General features: G+C 35.2%; 3 protein-coding genes and 1 pseudogene across 3 annotated transcripts; 1 reads left to right on the top strand and 3 right to left on the bottom strand.

Moving 5' to 3' along the window:
- The first annotated feature begins 1484 nt into the window (after positions 1–1484).
- LOC125826785 (scarecrow-like protein 28) lies at positions 1485–4545 on the top strand. Its single transcript, XM_049506121.1, has one exon. It carries the CDS (start codon positions 2153–2155, stop codon positions 4190–4192), a length of 2040 nt encoding a protein of 679 aa, XP_049362078.1. The 5' UTR covers positions 1485–2152; the 3' UTR covers positions 4193–4545.
- Positions 4546–4667: 122 nt separating this feature from the next.
- Positions 4668–6525, bottom strand: LOC125827139 (probable (S)-N-methylcoclaurine 3'-hydroxylase isozyme 2; annotated as a pseudogene).
- A 1440-nt stretch (positions 6526–7965) lies between these two features.
- On the bottom strand, positions 7966–9835 carry LOC125827137 (probable (S)-N-methylcoclaurine 3'-hydroxylase isozyme 2). The gene is made up of 2 exons (XM_049506498.1): positions 8879–9835; positions 7966–8619 (listed from the first exon to the last, which is right to left on the bottom strand). Exons 1-2 carry the CDS (start codon positions 9755–9757, stop codon positions 8011–8013), a joined length of 1488 nt encoding a protein of 495 aa, XP_049362455.1. The 5' UTR covers positions 9758–9835; the 3' UTR covers positions 7966–8010.
- A 498-nt stretch (positions 9836–10333) lies between these two features.
- LOC125827141 (acetylornithine aminotransferase, mitochondrial) lies at positions 10334–14087 on the bottom strand. Its single transcript, XM_049506500.1, has 3 exons — positions 13613–14087; positions 11949–12383; positions 10334–11250 (listed from the first exon to the last, which is right to left on the bottom strand). The coding sequence occupies exons 1-3, from the start codon at positions 14012–14014 to the stop codon at positions 10711–10713; spliced, it is 1377 nt and encodes a 458-aa protein (XP_049362457.1). The 5' UTR covers positions 14015–14087; the 3' UTR covers positions 10334–10710.
- Positions 14088–18539: the final 4452 nt, after the last annotated feature.

Raw genomic sequence — 18539 nt, 5'->3', positions numbered from 1 at the left:
CAGAATTATATTTTACCTACGTTATTTTACCTTTTTTAAAACATTTTTACCCTTTTAACTTTAATACCTTTTAACTAAAAAATAGAAAAAAGATCAGTTTATTTTAAAATTTTAAAAAAAAATTCTGGCCATTTAGCATTACCCTTTTATCTTAAAATGTGTTAAAAAATCTTTAAAATACACATAATATGAAACTATAAAACAAAAGGCATCACTCCACCGTTGGTACGAATCTTTTTGCAACTGGCCCCCCCTTCTTTGTCCTCATTGATATGTCCATCATTAAAGCAATCTAATTAATTAAACTAAAATAAATTACAGTCCACTATCACTGGCCTTTGTACTGTAATTTCCCTGATTAGTCAGTTAATAATTTGTAATTTCCCAGAAAACTTCACTAATTAAAATGGTTAAACAAAAAGGCAACGGTCAAGTAAAAAACGGGTATCATGAGACATGCACGTGCATCGGACGTGACTTCACCTGCACCCTCTAAAAGAACAAACAAACAAAAATATTGCTTAATACATGATCGTGCCTTTTAACTTGATTTTGGGACATTTTTTTTTTAACTTTGAGCGTGAATGAGTAGACACTTAAATTTATATATAGTTGAATAAGTAGATACACACACATTCTACTTTGACGTGTTATGTGACAATTTGTGTCATACGCTCTTACTTGTATTATACCACGTAGGATGTGTATGACTTACTTGTTCAACTTTATACAAATTTAAGTATTTACTTATGCACATCCAAAGCTGAAACACATAGATACTAGTTGAGGTCAAATTAAATGATGTATTATGCCAAAAACACCCGCCTCCGTTCATTTAAAAAAGTGTTTTCAATTTGCAACTCTGTAATTCTAACTTCATATGTAATAGACTTAAGATCACCATCCACAAATAACATTTTGGTATATTTCACGTATTTTTTTTGTATAAGATCATAAATTTAAAAGTCTTTTTTACTTTGTTAATCTTGTTAAGTTAAAATCAGACAAACAAATTAAAACAGAGTCCGGATAATAATTTCACACACTGTTCCCTACGATACCAACTCTCTCTCAACGGTTATATTCCTCTGACATATACCTCAACGGTCATATTCTTGTTCTTTTCCACCGTCTGATTAAGATCGGACGGTGATAGATCAAGGTTCCTCTCTCCCCTTTCTCCAACATCATCTTTACCAAGCCATGATTTGTTTCCCTCTAGAAGTAAAAATCAAGAAGAGGGTTGTTTCAATTTTGATATATAAAATAACACAGTTGTATATGGGGTTTAACTTTTTTGGGTAGTGGGGCTTTGGGAAGTTACTTCTTTTTCTTCAGTTTTTTCTCTTTGGTGATTATAATGATGATGATGATGATGACAGTTGATTTGTCTGTTTACGCATATGTTTGAAGGCTTAAGGGGTGATTTTCTTGGGGGGTTGGTGTAGATTTTGGTTAAGTTATAGCTAGGATTTACTTGTGGGGTTGTTTGAAATCTTGTTTGGTGAAATGGGTTGCTTAAAGATTCAATTTTTAGGGTGTTGATTGGTTTAGATTTCAGCTAAGCTGGCATGGGATTGTTGAAAGTGTATTTTGCTGAAGTGGGTAGCTCAAAGTTTCAGTTTTTATGCTGCATTTCTGGGAAAAAATGTGTTCAGAGTTTCTACATTCATGGTGTGAGTTCTTCTTCTTTCAATTCTTTGGGAAATCAAATTTCTAGATAATGAGTTTTATTGTACTGTGAAAGTTTTGGAATCCGATGATCTTTTTTTGGTAGGTGTTAAAATTGTTGATAATAGGAGAATTCTTTCCAATTCTTTGATTCTTTCTATTGGTATTTGTGTATTTGTTGTTGATTCCATTCTTTGTTGCATATAGAAATATTATATATAGGACACACAGATATCACATTTTGTTTTTTTGGCATCGGATTCCAATTTTTGTTTTTCTTGGAACTTCACACACAATCACATATAGACATTGTTCTGTTTCTCTCGGATCATCTATAGAAATTTAGCATTAACATATTGTATATTTCATAGTGAAAATATATACATATATAGAAAGATAAGAGAGACAGAGACATAGAGAAGAAAAGGGTTGGGTGAGTTGGAGTTGAAAAGAAAAGAAAAAAATTGGAAGGGTGTGAAGAATGTTGGCTGGTTGTTCTTCTTCATTGTTGTCACCTAGGCATAGATTAAGGAGTGAAGCATCTGCACAGTTTCAAGCTTGTAATTTCCCTTCAATGAGCACACAAAGATTGGACTTGCCATGTAGTTTTGCTAGAAAAGATACCTCAAGGTCCCAGTCCATAAGTAGGCCAGTAGGACTTTCTGTTGAGAAGCCAATTGAAGCAAAGAACAGTACTTGCTCTCTCAAGCAGAACATTCGTCTACCGCCATCTTCAACAAGTGCTCAGACATCATATGTAGAAGGTAGGAGAGAAAGCAAGGATGAATTTTGGGAAAAAGGTAGGAGCTTGAAGAGGTATGCTGAGCAGGGATGTATTGATGATGAGAGCTGCATGAGCAGAGCTAAGAGGAAAAAAGGTAATAGGAAGTCAGGTGATTGTTCAGAAGATGGCTATGATCTGAGTTTGAGCCAATTGGGTGGTGGCGATTTCTGGTTACAATCAGGTTTCAACGCGGCGCGATCAGTTCCCCTAATTGCAGGCCTTCATCCACCTCAAGCAGCACCATTCTCCTTTTCTTGTTCCGGAGAGGAAGAGAGTGTATGTTATGTGCCAAATGAGGTGATATCACCACCTCTGCCTATGTCAAACAATCCTTGGATTGAATCTGTAGTGACTGAGATTACGAATTTTGGTGACAAGAATGTCTCAACAAGTCAAGATCTTGCCAGAGAGGCCTCAGTATCAAGTGCTTCTTTAGACAGCCATGGCTTGGTTCTTAGGCCTAATGAGAATCCCGGGGAGCATGAAATAGGCAATGGTTCTAGGCTACCTAATCCAAATGACAGGGGTGAAGTTGTAACAGCACATAATGGGCATAATAACCATAGGGAGGATGATGCAGCTGAGCTGATCAGCTTACTTGTGAGTTGTGTTGAAGCAATTGGCTCAAGGAATGTTACTGGTGTTAATCAACTGATAGCTAGGCTAGGGCAGCTTGCCTCTCCAAGAGGGTCTCCAGTAAGCCGGCTAACTGCTTACTTCACCGAAGCTTTAGCTTTGCGTGTTGCAAGGATTTGGCCTCATATCTTTCACATTATACCCCCTCGGGACCTTGATCGTTTAGATGATGATAGCAGTACAGCATTGAGGCTTTTGAATCAGGTTAGTCCAATTCCAAAGTTCATCCACTTCACATCAAATGAGATTCTGCTTAGAGCTTTTGAAGGCAAGGACCGGGTTCACATTATTGATTTTGACATTAAGCAAGGGATACAGTGGCCTAGCCTGTTTCAGAGTTTGGCTTCTAGGCCCAACCCTCCTACTCATGTTAGAATTACTGGTATAGGAGAATCAAAGCAGGATCTTGTTGAAACAGGAGATAGACTTGCCGAGTTTGCTGAGGCGTTGAATCTGGCTTTCGAGTTCCATCCAGTTGTTGACAGGTTGGAAGATGTACGGCTATGGATGCTTCATGTAAAAGAGGGGGAAAGTGTTGCAGTGAATTGTGTGTTACAGATGCATAGGCTTCTATATGATAGTTCTGGGGGGATCCTGAGGGACTTTTTGGGGTTGATTAGAAGCACAAATCCCACCATTATTCTGATGGCAGAGCAAGAAGCTGAGCACAACGAGCCTAGCTTGGAAGCAAGACTTGTCAACTCACTCAGATACTATGCTGCTGTCTTTGATTCTATTGGTTTCAGTCTTCCATTAGACAGTCCTGCCAGGATTAAGATAGAGGAGTTGTTTGCTCGGGATATTAGAAATATCATTGCTTGTGAAGGACGAGATAGGACTGAAAGGCATGAATGTTTTGGGAAATGGCGGAAGTTGATGGAACAAGGGGGTTTCAGATGCACAGGGATTACAGAAAGGGAACTACTTCAGAGTCAAATGCTGTTGAAGATGTACTCATGTGAAGACTACAAGGTCACAAAGCAGGGGAACGACGATGCTGCACTTACTCTGAGTTGGTTAGACCAGCCTCTATGCACAGTCTCCGCGTGGACACCCCTTGATGCTGCTGGAAGTTCATCCTCTTATTATCAGCCAAGTTGATTGATTGTTCTTTCGTCGAAACACTTCATTCATTCATAGACACACATGCCGTAGTTCTTTTCGTACACAAGAAAAAAGGTTAACAAATTCTTTGTAGGTAGTGTCATTCTTTCATTCTTTATTGCAGATAGATTTGCCAATCTGGTAAGAAAAGAAAATCTTTTAGATAAAAATGCATAGGGTCAGGGTTCATTTTGTTCGGTACCTTTGATTTCATATTTGTACTCATTCTTTATTCTTCTTTTGTAATCTAGGTATTCTTTCTTAGTTCAGTATATTCAGTCAATTTCATCAATGTATTCTTTCTTTGGTTGTAATGATTTGTCATTGTTTCTCATTCAATTGTAGCAAGATATATCCAGATATTGTTTTCAATGAAGTGATTCTTTTAGTAATTTTCTCATGTCAGTCACAATTTTTTGCCTTCATTTATATTGTATGTTTGAATCCTCTGTATCTTTGAGGGCAAGGAGAGTAAAACCCAAATGAAATATATTATATATATTTTGCACATGGTCTTGTCTATAAACAACTACACGAACACAGCAGGAAAACATATACTTGAATCTAACACACAATGCAAGGTATATCACTGATAAGAGATACTGATGGTATATTCCCCCAATGGTCATTTTCTGGCCTTGGGAATCAGAAGCAGCGGTTCTTTCTTTTGTAGTGTTACTCCAAACTTTTCAGTCATGTCTAGCTCAACAGGACATTTTCCATGAGGAAGTTCCCAATCAAAGAAATGAACAAGTGAAGCAAGGACTGACGGAATTTTTATTGCAGCCATTGGCATGCCTGGACACATTCTCCTTCCAGCACTGAAGGGTAAGAACTCAAAGTCATTCCCTTTGAAGTCCATATCAGAACTCAGAAACCTCTGTGGTCTAAACATGTCTGGTTCTTCCCATATGAAAGGGTCCCTTGTGATAGCCCAGACGTTAACCAAGATTTGAGCGTCTTTAGGAATTGTGTAATTCATCACTTGGCAGGTTTCGATAGCACGATGTGGAAGCAACAATGGTGCTGGAGGATGCAACCTAAATGTTTCCTTCACACAGGCTTGGACATAGGACATCTGCAGCTCTTGAGATTCTTTTAGGTAATCACTTTCACTGAGTTCTATCTCAAGCTCCTCTTGAACTTTCTTCATTGTCTCTACATTTTTTAACAGTTCTGCCATCGCCCACTCGATTGCTGTGGTACTGGTGTCTGAACCAGCAGAGAGTAGCTCCTTCACAGGGTTAGAAGGAAATTTATTATATACTACTTCCCAATAGAGAACTCCCTCGAGTATAAAAAGAGAAGTGCTAAAGGCCCAATGCATGCACAAAGACTAACATGATTACTTTGATTTTCATTTTTCAAGTACTAAATACTAACTTAGTTTGTACCAGAAAATGAATCTTATAAATAAAATTCTGAGAAGAAGGAGAGGAAACAAACCATAAATAGCTGGTTGATATGATCATTGGTAAAGCCATTATCAAGGAGAGTTTCCAAGAAATCTTGTTGGCTAGAAGAATCATTTTCTCTATTGTTCCTTCTCTCTTCAATAATCGGTTCCCAGATGGAACAAAACTTTGTCACTAAATCTGTAGATTTTTTTCGCAGACCTTGAAGATCTAGTTTACCTAAAATAGGATAAAAATCAGATATATTTGGAGCAGAGCCTACTTCCACTATCCCCCTGACAAGACTTTTTATCTCACTATCTTCTGTTTCTTCCTCCAAATGAATCATATCCTTAGATATCAGAACATTACTCAACATGTTCAACACAGTTGCAAAGACTAGCTCTCCAATATTCACCACTTGACCTTCTTTTGACCTCAAGAATTCTACCAACTCCATCACTTTTTTCTCCCTTAAACATGCTTGAGACTCCAATACTTTGCCAGCGAAAAGCTCGGTTCTGCATAAAGTCCTCAAGTATCTCCATCCACTGTCACATTCAGATTTCCAGCCCAATGATGTCTTTTCAAGGTCTGACCTTTTGATCGAACAGCATTTGGAACATGCCTCCCTGAAAGAATTCTATCATGAGTTTTGAAGATTTCAATAGCAACAGAAGGTGATGATCCAACAACTAGACATTGAGTTCCCAGCCTTAATGATATAAGGGGGCCATAAGTTTTTGCAAAGTTTGTTAGAGTTAAGTGAGGCATTTTTCCTATTTGAAAAATATTTCCTATGACTGGCCATGGTGTTGGTCCTGGTGGAAGTTTTGTGATTTTGGATGATTTTTTGAAAATTTTGAAGATAAAAAAAATTAAGGGCAAGAGGAAAAGTGGAAGCAGGAACAGAATTTCAAATTGCTGAGCCATGATCTGCAAATGAACAAGTTCTTTTTTCTTCTTTCAAATCAAATATATTTTAGTGTAGAATTTTGTACTAGATTTATTGATGTAACCTCATAAGCTAGACCCTGTAGTAAAATGTACTAATAATTTTTGTGGAGCAAGTCTTTTGTAATTGTATTATTGTGAATTGAAAGTGACGTAGGGGAAGATATTTAAGGGAGTCCGGAGCCATGGGGCAAAAAAATTGAGTAAAATTTCTAAAAGGGCAACAAAAAATAAGTTTGAAACCAAAAGGGAAACATTTAGATGGAAGAGTGACGCCGTAAAATTTTACGGAGGAAGGGCGCGCACGCTGCTTGCGCCTTGTAAGGTGCATGAGAGCTGCGCCTTACTCCTTACCATAAAAATAAGTTTTACTTTCTCCATCACTACTACACACATTAATGCTGCATACAACAACAACAACAAATTGGGACTTATTTAATTACTACAAAAAAAATAAAAAAATATTCATTTGTGATGGAATATATATATATATATATAACGAGTTTGAGATATATGTTATAGTTTTATGGCAAAATTCATTATATCAATGATTTTTTTTCTAGCAATAACGTAAGATGTGATATTTTCTTTGCTTAGACAATAGGAATATAATATAATATAATTAATTAATTAGGGGTTAACTAGATCTTTTCTATCATCCAAAGTAGCGTAAGAGAAGACACAATTAATTTATCACATGATAATTAATACCTAAAATGTTTAGTCAATAATGGTACCAAGTAGAGTAACAAGCACCATTCCTTAACAATGACAATTTTTATAAACTTGACATGTCTTTTAGTTTGAGCCAAGAATTTATATAGCGCCCTTCCTCCATAAAATTTCACAGCGTCACTCTTCCGTCTAAATGTTACCCTTTTGGTTTCAAACTTATTTTTTGTTGTCCTTTGAGAAATTTCACTCAATTTTTTTGCCGTTTTGACTCCGGACTCATATTTAAGTTGTCAATTTTCTCTCTGTTTGTCATGAAACATAAATGTTACTAACAACTATAGTAGGTCATCTGGAGCATTTCTTTTTTTATATAGGTGAACTTTCAATCTTTATTTCTTTTCTGAATTTTTTCAAAAAATTAACAGGTTCAAACATCTCTTGTACAATAAATAGACAATCATTATCTAGGTATTGTGATGCTCATGACATCCTTCTAGCTATTACATGTTCTGCCTAAAATGTTATGCCACTACTTTAGCACATCCATCTTAGCATCCGTATCTCTGCGATACTCATCTTGTGAATACTGTTCCATTGTCATCAAGGGTAAGGAGAGTAGACCCAAAATTATGCACATGATCTTATTTTAATAGGTCTATAACTTGCCTCTTAACACCATAAGAACTTCTGTATGTAACTAGACGAGATATAGCAGGACAAAATATACTTGTATTCCAGTGCACAATACAATGGATAACACAGATAAGAGATACTGATAGTATATCTCAATGGTCATTTTCTGGCCTTGGGAATCAGAAGCAGTGGCTCTTTCTTTTGCAGTGTTACTCCAAACTTTTCAGTCATGTCTAGCTCGGTGGGACGTTTTCCATGAGGAAGTCCCCAATCAAAGAAATGAACAAGCGAAGCAAGGACTAAAGGAACTTTTATTGCAGCCATTGGCAAGCCTGGGCATATTCTCCTTCCTGCACCGAAGGGTAAGAACTCAAAGTCATTCCCTTTGAAGTCCATATCAGAACTCAGAAACCTCTGTGGTCTAAACATCTCTGGGTCTTCCCATATCAAAGGATCCCTTGTGATAGCCCAGATATTAACCAAGATTTGAGCGTCTTTAGGAATTGTGTAACTCATCACTTGGCAGGTTTCGATAGCACGATGTGGAAGCAGAAATGGTGCTGGAGGATGCAACCTAAGTGTTTCCTTCACACAGGCTTGGACATAGGACATCTGCAGCAATTGAGATTCTTTTGGGTAATCACTTCCACTGAGTTCTATCTCGAGCTCCTCTTGAACTTTCTTCATTGACTCTACATTTTTTATCAGTTCTGCCATCGCCCACTCAATTGTTGAGGTACTGGTGTCTGAACCAGCAGCGACTAACTCCTTCACATGGTTAGAAGAATACTTGTCATATACTACATCCGAATAGAGAACTCCAACTTTCTTGAATATATGAACTTTAAAAAGAGAAGTACTAAAGAGGCTAAATGCATCGGTATCAGTTGTATAACAGCATATATGCACAAAGACTAACATGATTACTTTGATTTTCATTTTTCAGGTAATGCTATAAAGACTAACTTGGTTTATACCAGAAAATGAATCTCACAAAGCAAATTTGAGAGAAGGAGAGGGAACAAACCGCGAATAGCTGGTGGATACAATCATTGGTAAGACCATTATCAAGGAGAGCTTCCAAGAAATCTTGTTGGCTAGAAGAACCACTCTCTTTATTTTTCCTTCTTTCTTCAAGAATCGGTTCCCAGTTGGAACGAATCTTTGTCATTACATATCTAGCTCTTTTTCGCAGACCTTGAAGATCTAATTTACCTAAAACTGGATAAAAATCAGATAAATTTGGAGCTGAGACTGCTTCAACTAATCCCCTTATTAGATTTCTAATCCCACCATCTTCTGTTTCTTTCTCCAAATTAACCATATCTTTAGATATCAGAACATTACTCAACATGTTCAAAACAGTTGCAAAGACTAGCTCTCCAATATTCACCACTTGACCTTCTTTTGACCTCAAGAATTCTACCAATTCCATCACTTTTTTCTCCCTCATATAAGCTTGAGACTCCAATACTTTGCCTGAGAAAAGCTCAGTTCTGCATAAAGTCCTCAAGTATCTCCATTCATTGTGACATTCAGAATTCCAGCCCATTGATATCTTGTCAAGATCTGATCCTTTTGCTGGCACGGCATTTGGAACATGTCTTCCTGACAGAATTCTATCATGGGTTTTGAGGATTTCTATAGCAGCAGATGATGATGATCCAACAACTAGACATTGAGTTCCAAGCCTTAGGGACATAAGGGGGCCATATATTTTTGCAAAATTTGTCAGAGTTATATGAGGCATTTTTCCCATATGAAAAATGTTTCCTATGACTGGCCATGGTGTTGGTCCTGGTGGAAGTTGTGTGATTTTGGATGATCTGAAAACTTTGAAGAGGAAAAAAGTTAAGGGCAAGAGGAAAAATGGAAGCAGGAAAAGAATTTCAAATGGTTGAGCCATGACCTTCTAAGTAACAAGTTTATTTTTTTCTTAGAAATATATTTTTGGGTAGAATTTTCTACTAGATTTGTTTAAGTAACCTCATTAGCTAGATAATGAAGTTACAAATACTTATCTATGCACGCATTCTTTGACTAACTTGTATTCTTGTGAATTGAAAGTGACTGATTCCAGATAATTAGATATATATGAGAAGATATTTTAGTAGTCAATTCTCTTTATTTCATTTTTATATAGGTAGGTGAACTTTCAATCTTTATTTCTTTTCTTTTTTAAAGGTTCAAAAACCTTTTGTACAATACATAGGCAACTATTTTAGTACATTCATCTTAACATCCACATCTCTACAACACTCATCTTGTAGATACATGGCAGAGTATATCTAAGTGAAACATTTTCACTTGAAAATTTATGCACTAGCACATAATCTTATCTTAATAGTTTAATATAACTTGCTTTGTCTTCTCCTCCTTCCTTTTGAAGTTCAATATGGAAAATCGTATTCTCACCCTAACTAAAGCGAGGCAGCACTATTCACTTGAAGTACAAGAACTTCTGTTTATGAATCATACAAGATTACATAGATAAGTTATACATTTCCGAAAGAAGGATATAATGTTAATACAGAGGACACCATCCATTATTTCGATTCAGCTGGTGGAAATTGACGATACATCTAAAACTTAAAAACTGATTGTTCACTTCTGCAGGAAAAGTCTAACTAAGAGCAACTGTATTTCTGATAAACCAGTTTACTCCTAAATGAATCTTCAGCCAACAGAATGACACAATCAGGTACGACAAGAGCTTCATAGAAGACGATACCTTAAATTGTACGTACAGTTACATTTTGTTACTTCTCATGAAAGTGATCTCCATGAGCAAATGCATATGATCCTGTGAAGCTCCCCATAGAAGTGAAAATGCAACAAAACCCTCTTGAGTATTTGAGCCTAGTTATTGGCGGTCTTATCTAGTACAGGCAAACAATTGAATAAGATCTCAGCTGCATGGTCCAATTCTTGCTCGGTGATGGTCAATGGTGGTACAAGCCTCACAACATTTCCTTTCCCTGCTGTCAATACAAGAAGGCCAGATTGTTGACATGCTTCAACCAGCGGAGATGCTGGTACATCAAGGTCAATCCCAATAATAAGCCCCACACCTCGTACTTCTCTTACATGTGAGTTCCCTCCTAGTTTCTTAACAAGTAATTCCTTGAAATCTTGACCTTTCTTTGTGACACTGGCAAGGAAACCTGGTCCGGAGATCTTGTCCAGCACAGCAACTGCAGCGTTGCAAACAAGAGGACCGCCAGCAAAGGTGCTACCGTGATCCCCATAATTGATGGCAGCAGCAACTCTTTCAGTTACCAACACTGCCCCAATAGGTAGACCTCCTGCAAGAGGCTTTGCAAGAGTCATTATATCTGGGTATATGCCATAAGCTTCGTGCGCCCAAAGATGACCAGTTCTTCCTAGGCCGCATTGAACCTAATAAAAGAAAATACAAGTAAAAGCTTCAGTATAGTATCGTGCGTTGACTCATTCCATCCAATTAAATTCCAGAATGATCATTATCACAGTTGGACGGAGAGAGTGTTAACAACCCAAGAAGCCGATCATCAAACTAAACTTTGAAATCACATTTATAATTTCAAACTTTTTTTTACAAGTAGATGGTGTTCATATTTCTTCAATTAGCTATTTATCTACACAAAAAATATAAACCAATCTTAGGCAATATATTGCTCTAAGTGAATGAACAACCTTAGTCCTATCTGTCAGCTTATGGTGAATTGAGTACATATAAAAGAACAAGAGCAGTAAGCTTTTTCCTTATGAAGTAATTACGAACCACTATTCATCATTGAAATAATGTTAACCAGTACAATCCCTCCCTGCAGAACTTATTTCTCAACCAAATGACCCAAGTGCAAAATGCTGAATTTTTCTATCCATTTCACTATGCAAGCTAACAGTTTCATGTGTTTTCTTTTGATGAATCCTAGAGAAATTACCTTACGAAAACAATACAATGTATTACTTTACAAAGACATGCGCTATTGGTCAAGGTAACTGCTTGTATGTTTATGTAATTTTCTTCAATATTAGGGTCTGTTATACATGTCAGATGAGACATAAGCTTAACATACTAACGTAGTAGCAATGTAATCTGTAAAGATTCTTACCTCATCAAAGACAAGGAGAGAACCTGCACTATCACAGGCAGTCCTCAGTGCTTGTAAAAATTCTTGTGTTGCACTATATATGCCCCCTTCACCTTGGATTGGTTCGACAAATACAGCAGCTATTTTACCACTCTGAATTAGTTCTTTTGCTGCTTGAACATTACCATACTCCAGGAAAGTAACTCCTGGCATTACAGGTTCAAAAGGTGACCTGTAATATTCTTTGCTTGTCAAGGCAACTGCACCCATGGTCCTTCCATGGAAGCAATTGGAGAAGGCAATAAACTCCACAGGAGGTTGCTTCTCATCGGGATGAGAAAATCTCTGAAATTTCCTTGCAAATTTAATTGCAGCTTCATTTGCTTCTGTTCCAGAGTTTGACAAGAAAACACGGTCTGCAAAAGAATTAGCAACAAGGCGTTTTGCAAGCTCCAGCTGTACGAATTAATAGAACACTATGTTATGTTATATTCAAAGATCCTTTTGCAGATGGAGGAGAAAAGATGCCCCTTGAAGCCATAGTAATTAATCATATACAAAGTTACAGTTAAGAAGGTAACTAAGTTGATATATCAAGTTATATACATAGAAGAACAAACATGTTCAGGAACACTCTACTAAATAAGCCCAGAGGCGAAGCCAAAATTTTGAGTTCACAGATTCTGCATTCTAAAAAATATACCTTACAGCCTTGCATTGGGTTTTTGATAAATTAAATTTACACGCATATATAGTGAATTTCATAACACAAATAGTATAAGGATTTGAGTAAAGCTACTCGGTTCTGCTGAACCCGTAAATTCTTCTATAGCTCCGCCCCTGAATAAGACCCCTCTTGCCAATATCTCCCAAAAAAATCCAGAAACAAAGAAACTTACACACTGCTAGTAAGTTCCAATTACCACTTCATACCATTCAGTTGCACAAAATGAATCTATGATACTGCTATTTCTTTTTCTTTTCAACCCAGAACCATAAACACTTCCATTCAAAGAATGCACATTCTAACAAGAACTAGAAAATTTGAACATTAAATAGAATTGAGTAATATCCCCTGTCCTCATTCTGACTACTTAAGAAACCAAAACAACAAGTACCAACGTGTGTTGCCTAGTGGTCAATGAAGTGAGTTAAGCATCACAAGGTCTCTAGGTTTAAATCCCGACAAAAACACTAGGTGATTTCTTTCCATCTGTTCTAGCCTTGGGGACTGAGTTATCCATTACCACTATGTTGCTCGTGCTCTCCTAAAATGTTGCCGCACCCATGTCGAATCCTTCAAAAATATACTACTTTTGGAGGATCCAGCACGACCCATCGCCATTTTTGAAGAGCCTGAGCAACATAGGACGTACACATAACTGTTGCTGGTGGGAGGTGACAAGTATTCCGTGGAATTAGTCACATGCTTGTCTACATGATCATTAATATCCATCCCACTCTATTTCATCCTGTTTCCTTCTAAACATACCAGTAAAAAGCTGCAAAAGACTCTTTTTTTAATCCCTATGCACTATAAAACTTCCAAAAAAGAGAGAAAAAAAAAACTTGTATTCACTAAAGAAACTTTTTTAAAAAATCCCCTTTTTAAATCCCTGTGCACAATAATTCCAAATGAAATTTATGATAAAAAGATACAAAATAAGAGCTCAAAAAAGGTTCACCTGAGGTAGAGTATAGTAAAGATTGCTGACATGAGTTAAGACATTAGCTTGTTGAGTAACAGCCCTAATCCAATCAGGATCACCATGTCCAAGTGCATTCACAGCAATACCAGAGGTCAAGTCCAAATACTCTCGCCCTTCAATATCATACAATTTACAGCCTTTGCCACTCGACAAAACCAATGGAACCCTAGCATATGTACCGACAAAAACCTTGTTAGATTCATCCATCACCTCTTTGCTCAAATCCGGTGCCTGCACTTCCACGTTAAGGCTAGCGGCGATTCTAACGCCGCCGCCGCCGCCGCCATACCTTACATTGTTGAATGAACGGCGGAGATGGGTCGAACCCGAAACCGATGAAAAGGGGTTGGTGAGGAAAAAGGATGATGAAGAGCTCATTGCTGATAAAGGAAGAAGAACTTTTTACACAAAAAAATCTTTGAAGAAGATTTCACGAAAAACCTTTTATGCTAAATTGGAATTACTTTAACTTTGAGGTATTTGTATGTAAAAAACATATTGTCAATTTCGGCATGCATTTCCTATTACTTTCTTGATAGTGACGTAAATAGAAAATTACGTAATTATACAATTTAAGATAACATAATCGCTAAACATCTTTATTATTTGAATTAATTATAAAAATATCATTATTTTCCTTTCCTCTCTTAACTATATTAGATACATTATAACTTTGTTTGTGTATAATATATCTGGCACAATGTTATTATTGATATATAGTTTAATTATTTCAAACGTAAATTAGTATGAATCTGATTTATAGTTATGTATTTGATACATAACTTATGTATCGTTTGCTATGTATCGGATGAAGAAGCAATGTATCCGCAAGTTTTGAAAAATCTAGAATTATTATAATTTGGAATAAAATGTAATTGTCAGAGTTTCTGTACGGTATACTTTCATTATTATTATTTGTGGGAGAGTATATGTACAAATGTATCATTCACTTATGCTCTAACCCGAATAGCATCGTGTGAATCAGCAAAAATCACAATGGCTCGATAGCGAAATAGTATTCGTGAAAGAAAAGTGAAAAGAATTCAGTGAAATAAAACATGAAATCGTAACCTTTTTGTATTCCGATCTTCCTTTTTGCAACAACACATGTTGAGACGTTTATAGCATCTAACTAGGCCCATTTATAGGCAAGACAGGGCCCAATACATTGATTAACTGGGCTGACTTCTATAACTCTTGCTGGGCTCATCTTTTACATCTTAATAAAATGGTCAATGTTGCTGGCTGGCACAAAAATTTGCGTAAAATAATCTTTGGTGGCTACTGTTTAAACTATGTTCCATTAGTCCCATTAACTAAATTATGTCTGAAAAAAAAGGAAATTTCACAAATAGCCACTAAAATAAACTTAACTAGGCTACATAGCTATAGTTTGTTAATTACGATCCATAGCTACATGTTAGAGAGAGAAGGGAGGAGAGAGGCCAGCAAGCGAAATTAGGAGAGGAGGGAAGAGGCGACCGAGCGAGGGCATAGAATGGAGAGAGGCGAATTGTATATATATATTTGTTAGATAATTGTATATATGTAATTGGTATACATATATATTTGTATATCTGGCGAGCGAGATTGGGAGAGGGGGAGGGAGGAGAGAGGTGAATGAGATTTAGAGAGGGAGGAGAGAGACGAATTGTATTTGTATATCTGTCATATAATTGTATATGTATATGTATAATTTGTATATGTATAAAAGAGGAGAGAGGAGAGAAGCACATGTAATTATAGCTAAACTTAAGTTGCGAGTGGTAATTAATGAAAATTATAGTTATGTTAGCTAATTAACTTGTACATGTAATTTGCTTATTTGCGTAATTTTCCCAAAAAAGAATATTTGCTTTTATTAGATGCTAATTTATCTTATTGAATTGAGCATTTAGTGAACAATTTTTTTTTTCAAAGTGGCCAAAAAGGGCTAGAAAATGCTAATTAATAATCCGGCATGAAAATGGTACATGAATGATATCGAGCCTATGTGCATATCCGTCATTTTGATCTCGATTCTTAACAGTTGTGTTTTAAAATTAACTTTTCATTTTACATAAATAGGAAGAAAAAAAAAACGATATCTATGATAGTTATATTCAAATTTGTGATACTATAATTTCAATTGTGATATTTTAATCACTGAACAATAAAAAATAAAAATAAAAAATTCAATGCACTAAATTTCAAATTGAAATTACCAGCACTAAATTTCTGTTACGCTAGATATATTCAACAATATAGGTTAAAATTGCAATTTGGTAATATTTCTTACTTCTTTAATAATGTTGTTGAATGACAAATTAAGTTGGTGTCACAGTTACTTATTTTAGTGTTTTTTTCTTCTCTTTTGTACAACTTTTCAAAATATAAGAAATTAAAGGAAGGACTTTGGTGTGGAAAGGCCAAGATGATTTGAATGAAGATATGGTCTTCCCCTAATTATGTTTAATGTGGAAAGGCCAACATGTATTATCATATCAATCATAATTGTGTTACACTTTTTGGCTATTTTATTGGTCTTCCCCTAATTATGTTTATTTGTTTTCCACAATTTGTTGTAGGTAGCTTTCTTTCCCTTTCTCGTTACCAACCAACATATATAATTACAGGTTTCTATTAGGCAAATTAAAATAATAGATGAGGATTTTTTCGGAAGAATAGAGTCATTTGAACTGAAATAAGCTAAATAATGTTTAGACTTATATAGATTGAGCAAATCACATTTTATAGGCTAATTTTGTCACTCGTATATAATATCATCAAGATTGTGGTGAAATGAACGAGGTTCTTCTTATCTTTAATTAGAAATTCTGAGTTTAAGCCTTGAGTAAAGAAAATCTAATAAAAACACTTTTATTTCAACAAATATAACAAACGAGGGCACAATTCTCATTGTAGGTATATTCCTTTTTTCCCCTCGTGATACTTGGTATATAGGTAAAAAAAAGTTCCTAGCCGATTTTCAGAGTCTGTATTAGAGTTTCGATTAAATTGGGATCACGCACTATGGAGCTCATTCCGGAAAAGCTCTCAACAAGATTTTCTCTATAGGTAGGGCTCAAATCCAAAATCTTTGATTAAGAATAAAGTAGTTCCATCTCTTCACCGCAACCATGTTAGTGGTATATAGGTAACTTCTTTTACTTTTGATAGTAAATTATTATACACACATATCAGAGAATAATTTTATAAAACATGGTTGTAGAAAAACCACGTTTTCCACATCCTAAATGATTCAATCAACTGTGTCAACAGCCACAATTTATGTTTGCTTTCTCTCTTAGAAATATAAAAAATAAAAAAATATAGAGATTCTCATCTTTACCAGAAAAAAATCAAACAGTAAATAGTTGTTACTATCATAATAAATAATTTATAAGATTTTTATTCAATTTCTGTCATATTCGTTGAGCATAGGAATAACTTTTTAAACATTATTGCGTAGAAAGTGTTCGAATCACAAATTATTAAGAATATAGAATATAGAATTATTAGCCACTACAGTCTATATGTTACGTACTATGTTTCCCCATCACTCCCAGTTGTGTATGACAAGGATGTCAATTGAATATATCATTCTTTTCACATGCCTCAGTCCATGTTCGGTAATAATATTGAAATTTGATTAAATTTAAATTTATATTAAAAAGTATTTAATATTAATGTTGAAGTTCAACCAAATTTAAATTTGTATTAAATAATTTTATATTATGATAAAACACTTGTTAAATTAGGTCTTGAGTCTAATTCATACACTAAAAAATTAGCTTAAAAAGGAAAGGATTGCCCAACCTATATAAGGAGTTCAGAATTTCATTTATTCTCCCCTCATACTTGGATTAGGACATTCTTTATCGGAGGTTCTACGATCCGGTCTGGTGCGTACATATTCATGGACTGAGGTATTTTCATCCCGTTGCAACTATTTAGTTTCCTAGGGCCCACATCAGCAAAAACACAAAAGAGATGCCGGGTATGTGTACATCCCTAGTGATGCAATTTAAAGTTGAGCGCCCTAGGTCCAAAACGGTCTATGTCATTACTAGCGGGATGGATTTAACACATGATATCAGAGTCAGATTAATGTTTTATTGGGCTCTTCGTCCACACTTCAACTTGAATTTGAGAGTGACAGGAAATACTAAAGTGGGTTAGAATCTCACATAAGCCTCAATTATAAGTGTACATGATAATATAAATTTTATTACGTATTTTGTTTAACAAAATGAATACCTACGTATCGTATTAGTTCACGTACTTATACATTATCATATGGATTACAACGATATTTATAAGGAGTCTTGAAAACTCTAGAAAATGTATAATTTATGTTCCTTTTCACATAATTAATTATCAGATTGATTAACATACCTAATTATGATTTTGTGGGTCCTAAATGTTTCTTCAATTTGTGGTCATGCTCATGCATGTGATTAATTACTTTGGGCATGATGTTAGTTGAGATACAAAAGATATTAATTAGGTGATGTGACAAATACAATTTTTCCTTTTTCTCATATCTTCCTAACTGTATTACTTATTATTTATGGTCCTTAAATAAATAAAGATTATGCAACTTGCTAGTTTTGATTTTAATTCAATGAATAATGTTCATATCTTGCCTACTAATTTCTTTCTCATCCACATTTTATTTTCATAAATTTTCATCCGCTTGTAATAATAAACAAATTTTGAAATAAAAATGAATGTGATAATTTGAAATAATAATATTTGAAGATTTGGTCTACTCTTTCAACTTTAAATTTAAAATTAAAAAATAATATTAATTAGGAGTATTTAATTTGTACTTTGAAACTCAAAGGTGTGTTTGGTACAAAAAAATATTTTCACATATTTTATTTTATAGAAAATATTTCCTAAATAATTAAAATGATTT

This window comes from Solanum verrucosum, unplaced genomic scaffold (genome assembly GCF_900185275.1).
Source record: "Solanum verrucosum unplaced genomic scaffold, falcon-dt-bn FXZP01000060.1, whole genome shotgun sequence".
Lineage (NCBI taxonomy): Eukaryota > Viridiplantae > Streptophyta > Magnoliopsida > Solanales > Solanaceae > Solanum > Solanum verrucosum.
The sequence above is the reverse complement of the archived record's forward strand: the minus strand, read 5'-3'. Positions and strand labels throughout refer to the sequence as shown.